At 35.5% G+C, this 9,170-nt stretch overlaps 1 protein-coding gene across 3 annotated transcripts in view; it reads left to right on the top strand.

Moving 5' to 3' along the window:
* LOC106457296 (putative thiamine transporter SLC35F3) overlaps positions 1-9,170 on the top strand; it is a 62,029-nt gene that overhangs the window by 45,406 nt on the left and 7,453 nt on the right. For all 3 annotated transcript variants that reach the window (XM_022383162.1, XM_022383160.1, XM_022383161.1), the window contains exons 6-7: positions 3,368-3,557; positions 4,042-4,131. In XM_022383162.1, coding sequence (XP_022238870.1) covers positions 3,368-3,557; positions 4,042-4,131 — 280 coding nt within the window. The remainder of the gene's footprint in view (positions 1-3,367; positions 3,558-4,041; positions 4,132-9,170) is intronic.

The following is a 9,170-nucleotide window of genomic DNA, read 5'->3' as shown; positions in this document are numbered from 1 at the left end:
TACGCCATAAAGCTATTAGCAATATTGTTAAATTCGGAACTCATTTACATCTTGAGTTATTTTTTTACATCATATCTTGTTTGAAAGGATGATAGGCATTTTTAGTATGTTTTTGTTCGCTTAGTGCAAAAGTATGCAATATGCTATCTGTACTCTATCGGCCCGGCAAGGCCAGGTGGTTAAGACGCTCGACTCGTAATCTGCGGGTCGCGGGTTCGAATCCCCGTTCCACCGAACATGCTCGCCCTTTCAACCGTGGGGGCGTTCTAATGTGACGATCAATCCCAATATTCGTTGGTAAAAAAGTAGTCCCAAAGTTGGCGGTGGGTGGTGATGACTAGCTGCCTTCTCTCTAAATGAAAGATTGCTATATTAGGGACGGTTAGCGAGATAGCCCTCGTATAGCTTTGCGCGAAATTCTAAACAAACCCCGTACTCTGTCCATCGCAAGGAATCAAACCCAGATTTTAGCATTGTAAGTTCGTAAACGTACCGTTGACTCAACTAAACTTTATACATTATCAGCTAAACTACACTTAAGTTCGGTTCGGTGTTACTTACTTTTCTGCCTACGCCTACGTATGTTTTATGGTAATGATTAGGTGTAGTTTTTAAGTGTGCCGTGAGGAGATTACTTAAGTATGGAAATACGTGACTTGTCTAGATAACGGAGCCGATACATGCTCACCAGAATCTTTAACAAGTAATTAGCCTGTTGAATGTACTTGTAATTAGGGCAACCGGGATTTTATGAAAATTCGAATCTACTTAATCTAGCTACGTAAACATAAGAGTTGAAAGATTGCTTTTTTTTAGGCTATAAAGTTTCAACCAATTGATGTCTTGTGTATTAAATTAACGTTCAATGAAATGCTGAGAAGGTATACAATAATGTAGATTCTGTTTATGAGCAAAAACGTTTCGTATTTCTAAAATATGTCATGGTTTGACTTCGTTTATTGAAAACTTCGAATCTTTTTTTGTTATCCTTCTGTATGTTTATGTTGTTTGAAGTTTTGGATAACATAAAATACTTTCTATGCGAATTTTTAGGCTTAAAATAATTATCAGTGTATTGCGAAGAAGCTAAACCTAATCATACTAAACAAGTTTGCAGTATTATTTTGTTTGTTTTTTGTAATTAAGCATAAAGCTACACAATGGGCTATCTATGCTCTGCCCACCACAGGTATCGAAACCAGGATTCTAGTGTTGTAAGTCCGCAGACATATCGCTGTGCCACTGGGCAGTATTATTTATAAAATACATAAAATTATTGAAATATTATGTATTTAGATAAAAAAGATTTAAAAATTTGGTAAAAATTATCGATTCCTTCTGTCTCCATTTATTTTATTTTCTCTGAATTTGGAAATTAGAGAACTTCAGAACTCTTGTGTTTGTGTGGTGGTACTGACCAAGCTATTGTGTTTGTGTGGTGGTACTGACCAAACTCTTGTGTTTGTGTGGTGGTACTGACCAAGCTATTGTGTTTGTGTGGTGGTACTGACCAAGCTATTGTGTTTGTGTGGTGGTACTGAGAAACTACTTGCCATTATTTGTTTTTTCTAGCGCAAATAGACAATCTGCACTCTGTTTGTCCACCGCTGGAAGTCGAGCTCCGGTTTTTGACGTTGTCCATGAGTCAAAACTAGGCTTAGTACGTGGGAAGTTTTTATTTGTTTGTTTTGAATTTTGAGCAAAGGTATACGAGGGCTATCTGCGCTAGCCGTACCTAATTGAGCAGTGTAAAACTAAAGGGAAGGCAGCTACTCATCACCACCCACCGCCAACCCTTGGGCTACTCTTTTACCAACGAATAGTGGGTTTGACCGTCACATTAAAACGCTCCCACGGCTGAAAGAGCGAGCATGTTTGGTGGGACGGGGATTCGAACTCGCGACCCTCAGATTGCGAGTCGAGCATCCTAACCGCCTGGCCATGCCGGGCCTATATATATTATATAGCAGGAAAATTTTGAAATGTAACATCTGTTTGTTTTATCCTTTTACTGATCCTAATAAAACCAACATAATATCGTGAACCATATTATTACGCCAGATTCAATCTAATATTCGTCAGTTTTTCTTCCTCTTGTTTTGCTAAGAACGCAATGAAAAGTTGCAGATGTGTTTTCATATACTTTCAACTTAAGGGCACTTACCATTATAAGTTTTAAAAAAATTAACTGTTATATTACATATTTTTATATTTATTTATCATTATCATTTTTGACTTAAAAAAAACTAAGACGATTGCCTTTTCATGTTCACAAATTTCTGTTTTTGTCAAATCAACAGATAATCGTGATTTAAAGTGACCTCAACTCTTCTATTTCCAATATATTTCTGAATTTTGGTTCACATAGTTGTTTGTTTTTAGTTCTTTTGTGACTTATATACGTCGCAACCTAAACGTACTGTAAATTAAACATTGGTCATTACTTGGTCATTATAAACATAACTTAATTGTAAACAAAAAAAAAACATATATTATCAAGGTTTTATAATAAATACAATTTGTTTTTGAAACTAATTATTAGAAGAAATTGAAAACATTTTAACAACTTACAATCCTAAAATCCAGGGCTCGATTCCCCGCGATAAACACCGCAGTTAGCCCAATGTGGCTTTGCTCTAAAACAAACAAACAGGTACAGTTGGAAACTTTCTGTACACGTATATTGTAATAAGTTATTCGAATTTGATGGAATTATTTATATTATGAATACAACACGGTTATTTCTATCTTGATAATAATTGGTGATTGGGGCGCTCAACTCAAAATCTGCTGGTTGCGGTTTCAAATCTCCGTTTCCGATTTTTTTTTATCCAAGGGGCGTTATAACGTTACGGCAAGTTCATTATTTGTTGGTAAAAGAGTAGCCCAAGAGTGGGCGGTGGGTGACTTCCTTCATTCTAGTTTATCACTACTGAATTAGGGATGGCTAGCACAAATAGCCCTGGAGTAGTTTTGCGGAAAATTCAAAATAAACCAAAACAAACTATTTTGATATTGCGGAATCAAAAGTTGAATATTCAAAGTAGGTTTAAAACGTTCTTTTCAAACCCAACCTGTTAATTTAAACATACAGTACGAAACTCAACCTGTATATTCAAGAATACTTGTACTGTCTTTCAATTTTTTTGCCCCCCAGTGGCTCAGCGATATGTCTGCGGACTTCTAACGCTGAAACTCTGGTTTTGATACCCCTGGTGGGCACATTACAGACAGCCCGTTGTGTAGCTTTGCGATTAAGAACAAACAAACAAATAATCTTTTCATTTCCACCACGGATCAGCTGCAAATGGAGGCCATTTTGTGTCTTCTAAAATAATAATTTACCAGCTTTTCTTTTTATTGTCAGGTGTTCTTCAAGAAGTTAATTGGGGACGTAACTTCTGGACAACTTTCCATATTCTTCACACTGATTGGCCTTTTAAATTTATTGGTTATGTGGCCTTTTTTTATCTCTCTTCACCTGACACATATCGAAACAATTCATTGGAATCAGTTACCATGGGCACCACTAGGTGGAGCCGCAATCCTGTCTTTGGGTAACATTTACATCATTCAAAAATAATCTTAACTTTATTAATAAATAACATAATAATAATAATGTTGATAATAGTGACTATTTCGTATATAATTATAAAGGAATACTTTTTTTTATTAAATTGTAAAAAAGAAAATTATTATTAATTACGCTGCACTCAAATATCATATTCAGTGGTCTAAATAATCTAACATGACATCTACGTTAAATTAGTATCGATTTTATTCATCTCGTTCTTTCCTGATATAACTTATGTCATCTTAAACTGATAATCCCTATCTCGAGTTTTGGTTTATATTCAGTAACTAATGTAACAGACTGTAACAATATATTTGTCTTTTAAAATTACGAGTAATTGTAGTGTTAAATTCCTTCTCTAAATCTTCCATTTTTAGATTCGTACATGTGTTAATAAAATACGTACTTATAAATTATTTAGCCTTTTTTTCGCCATGCGAGCTTAAATAGTTCTTTCTTCTTTCTAGTGGCAAATTTGATAGGAAATTTTGGAATTGTTCTGACGTATGAAGTGTTTTTGACACTAGGCCTTGTTCTTGCAATACCAGCATCGGCAGGTTAGTTAATAAAACCTTTATGTTACCTGTATAATACCCAGAGTACGTATTTTTACCTTTATTATCCCAAACGGTATGTATTGTTAGATTTATAATCCTATATAATATGTATTGTTACCTTTATAATCCCAAACAGTACGCATTGTTATCTTTATAATATAATCTCAAACAGTACGTATTGTTGTCTTTACAATCTCAAACAGTACTCATTGTTATCTTTATAATATAACCTCAAACAGTACGTATTGTTACCTTTATAATATAATCTCAAACACTACATATTGCTAGCTTTGTAATCTCAAACAGTACGTATTATTATTATCTTTACAATCTCAAAAAGTATGTATTGTTACCATACCACTAGTAACAGCACACTGCTTGGATGGCTTTAGAGACTGATCGACTATTACACCAAGATCCCTTTCTTTCATAACACTGTTAAGGTTATTCCCATCCAAATTATATTTATAATTCAAATTATGATAACCACCATTCATTATCTTGCACTTATTATAATTAAAATCCATTTACCATTAATTTGTTCAACTCACCAAATAATCTAAATCCTTTTGTAAATCAGCAGCATCCTCTTCACAGCTAGCAACACCCAAGACCTTAATGTCATCAGCAAATTTAAGTAATCTAATGATCATTTCTTTATCTGTGTCATTGATGCGAATCAAAAATAGCAAATATTTTAATACTGACCCCTGAGGTACCCCACTCGTGACATTAATCCAGTTTGACTGAATTCCATTATAACACCTCTGCTTCTCCATTCAGCCACTTTCTATCCAATTTGCTAACTTATCCCCCACACCTACAGAGATACTTTTTTACAAGCCTTTTATGCAGTACTTTGTCAAATGCTTTCTGAAAATCTAATACACCAAATCTACACCCTTACCAGCATGGCCAGGTGGTTAGGGCGCTCGACTCGCAATCTGAGGGTCGCGGGTTCGAATCCCCGTCCCACCAAACATGCTCACCCTTTCAGCGGTGGGAGCGTTATAATGTACGGTCAATCCCGCTATTCGTTGGTAAAAGAGTAGCCCAAGAGTTGGCGGTGGGTGGTAATGACTAGCTGCCTTCCCTTTAGTCTTTCACTGTTAAATTAGGGACGGCTAGTGCAGATAGCCCTCGTGTGGCTTTGTGCGAAATTAAAAACAAACTACACCCTTACCTACATAAGCAGTAACCTTTTCAAAGAATGTCAAAAGATTTGTAAGGCAACATTTTCCCTTAGTGAAACCATGTTGACTATCCAATAAAATTCTAAGCTTTGTTAGATGGCTTTCCAAAATATCTTTTATCAGACTTTCTAAAATTTTCCCACAACTGATGTAGTATTGACAATTACAGGGACAATTTTTATCACCTTCCTTGAAAAGATGAGTAACATTAGCCAACTTCCAATCCTCTGTCACCTGCTCACTATTCAAGGACTTGCTAAAAAATAGTAATAAGTGGCTCACATGTTCAATCCTTAACCTCCTTATCGTTCTTTAAACATCCGAAGTTTTTCTTAACAGACTAAGAATTGATGTGATCATTTTGTTCGATCTTGTTTTCATCTAACGACTGTTCAAGATGAGGAATATTGCTTAAAATTTCATTAGTAAAAACTGAAGAAAAAGCAAAATGTAATAACCCAGCCATCTCATAATCATCAGATACGAGCATTTCATTATCATCCCTCAAAGGTCCTATCCCCATCCTAACATTTTATTTACCTTTAATGTACTTAAATAAATCCTTACATTTTTACATTTTCATCTAACCTTTCTTCATACATCTTTTTTGCTGCCCTAATTTCCTGTTTGGCCAACTTTCTTGATAATATATATAATATTCTAAATCTCCCGCCATACCAGTCAATTTAGATTTCTTATACCTTTTGTGAGCCAACCTGGTTTTTTACTTGCAGCCACCCTTTTATTTCTATAAGGAATATGTTTGTCTTGAATGTTTAAAAAATTATCTTCAAAACTTTTTCACATTTGATCAGTGTCTCTAAATAACTCAGTTGCCCAATTCACAACAGATAATTCTTGTCTCATCCCTTCAAAATTTGCTTTTTTGGATTTTGTAAACAAAATATTATTATTTCTGATCTCTCCTGCAGCAATGACCACTTGCACCCAGATGTTCCCAAAGTTCTACCCTCTTGATCATTTCTATATTTGAAGTTAACAATAAATCTAAAATATAATTGTTTATAGTAGGTTCCTTGACTAATTGGTGAAAAAAGCCATCCTGAAGAGTTTGACTCTAGCATTTCCCAATCTATATATGCCTGAAATCAAACCACCAATAATTATGACTTCATTAACAGCTGAAATCTTATCTCACTGTAAAGTTTCTCACCAATTTCATCAGTATCATTTGGTGGTCTGTAACAACTTCCTACTAAAAGCCTTTTTTCCTTTATATCCACTAATAGAAACCCAAATGGATTCAATCTCCTTGCTATTAACTTTGATATCCTCAAATTCAACAGGACGTAACTCACATTTTACATATAAGATCACTCCCCTCCCCATCTTTAGTTCTCTATCCCTATTAAATAACCTATAATCCTGAATTTCAAAGACATTTCTGTCGTCAAACTCATCTATGTTTAACCATGTTTCAATTATTCCCATTATATCAAAATCCTCCATTCCTACCAGTGTTCTAAAGTCATCTATTTTATTTCTCATACTTCTAGCATTAGAATAGTATCAATTAAGCCTATCCTTATAACTACTTCTATACTAATTTCCTATACTAAACTTTTCTCTACGTCTTATTCTATTCAGTTTTTCCAGGCCCTCACCACTGTCTAGTCCTAGTTTAAAACTTCCCTTACAGCTGAGTTAATAGTCTTAACAAACAAGCTAGTACCTAATATATTTAAATATAAACCATCCATTCCAAACTGAAAATTTTACGAAATATGTACTATGTTATGAGGAATCCAACGGTGTTCTCAACACCAAAACTGAAAATAACTGGAGAGATTATAATGATTTTATGTTTTTGGTGTACGGAGAAAGTTTTTATCCTACTTTGCCCGAAGAAATGGTGTTATTGTAATAGAATATTTCTAAGTATCCTCACTTACCTAACATACCTCTCAGTGCAAAATAACTGTGGATTGATACTTTAGAAAGTCTCTACACTGGAAATACCATTTCAAATGTACCGGAAGAAGTTTGTTGCAGAGTGAAAAAAACATAACCAGTTCTGCTTTACCGAAAACTGTTACAGAGAGAAAATAATGAACCGAAAAATGACGAAGATATCAAAGATAATAAAAACAAACGTTGAAAATAGTGAATGTATAAAAAACGGTCTTCACAATTTAGAATGAGAAGAAGAAGAAGCGGAGGAAACGAGTTTCTAACTGGTGTCTAGAACAATGAACATGGTGATGAAGAACAAAATGTTGTGGATTATCGAAGAAGAAGAAAGGCGGCAGAAGATAAAAACAAGAGATTCGAGATCTGGTGCAAAACAATGAAACTGGTTAAGACGGCGATGAAGAAGATGGAGATGTGGAATGTAGAATAAGTAGAAGAAGGAGAGGAAGAACCGAGTATCGAGCTGCGGTGCAGGGCAACTAAACCGATGATGATGAAGAAGAACAGAGGACTGCAGAATGTAAAAGATAAAGACATGGGATTCGAGGCACGGTGCAGAACAAAAAAACTGGTTAAGATGGTGATGAAGAAAATGGAGATGTGGAATGTAGAATAAGTAGAAGATTAAGAAACAAGTTTCGAGCTGTGGTACAGGACAAGGAAGCTGGTGAAGATAGCGATCATGAAGATAAGGCTGTAGAATGTAGAAAAAGTAGAAGAAGAAGGTGAAATTAGCTTCGATCTGCGATGCAGGACATTGAACCTGGTGATGATGAAGAAAAATAGGTGATACAGAACGATTTCCTGAGAGTAATTGTCCTAAATTTGATGCATCTTTATTGGGGCAAATTGAAAAGTGGGGGGGGGGGGCTGGCCACCCGCTTCTTAAGCTACTGTCGTATGGACCCAAAAATTACACAATTGGCTCGGTGACTCGGAGATTCTTTTTAATAATAATTATAGAATTTTGGCGAAAAAAAAGAAAGAAAGAACAAAATCTCCAATTTAGTTTTATCACTAATGTATGTTTGGTTATGCATTAGTAAGTAATGGTAAAAACGTAGCTCTGTTTGTAGTTTCATGTCAAAGCAAAGTGACTGGATTTTCTTTAATATTACTTTGTTTGTTTGTAATTAAGCACAAAGCTACACAATGGGCTATCTGTGCTCTGCTAACCACGGGTATCGAAACCCGGATTCTAGCGTTGTAAGTCCGCAGACATGCCGCTGTGCCACTGGGGGCGTGTTTTGTTTCGAGGGTATTATAATGACGTTAAACTATTGTAATTCTAAGAGCAGCAAACGTTTAACTCGTGATTATAATAGTGTTGTGACGTTTGTCCTTTCTTAGTGCCTCCCAGTGGCATAGAGGTATGTCTGCGGACTTATACCGCTAGAAACTTGGTTTCGATACCCGTGGTGGACAGAGCACAGGAAAGCCCTTTGTGTAGCTCTGTGTTTAACTTCAAACAAACATACAACTCTTTCACAGTGAGTTAATTAAAGAGCGTCTTATCTCGCCTCTTGTTTCTTCAGAATTTAGATACGACTGTTATATTTCGGGTCGTATTGACCTAATGAAACAGCCTTGAATTGATGAACCATTTATCGTTGCACAGCTTTTACTATTTTGCGTTGAGTATTAGAAATTAATGTAACCTCGCATAATTATAAACCCAAAGATAGATAGATTTAACTATATCAACATTATAAGAAGGAATGTCTGATTATGTATGCACGAAACATCTTGTAACGTTGTTCTTTCTTTCTGGGTTTGGCGCTCGACTAGCAATATGCGGGTCGTGGGTTCGAATCCTCGTTACACCAAACATGCTTGTCCTTTCAGCCATGAGGGCATTATAACGTGACGGTCAATCCCACTATTCGTTGGTAAAAAAGTAGCCCAAAGAGTTGG

Source organism: Limulus polyphemus, unplaced genomic scaffold, assembly GCF_000517525.1.
Source record: "Limulus polyphemus unplaced genomic scaffold, Limulus_polyphemus-2.1.2 Scaffold314, whole genome shotgun sequence".
Classification (NCBI taxonomy): domain Eukaryota; kingdom Metazoa; phylum Arthropoda; class Merostomata; order Xiphosura; family Limulidae; genus Limulus; species Limulus polyphemus.
The sequence above is the reverse complement of the archived record's forward strand: the minus strand, read 5'-3'. Positions and strand labels throughout refer to the sequence as shown.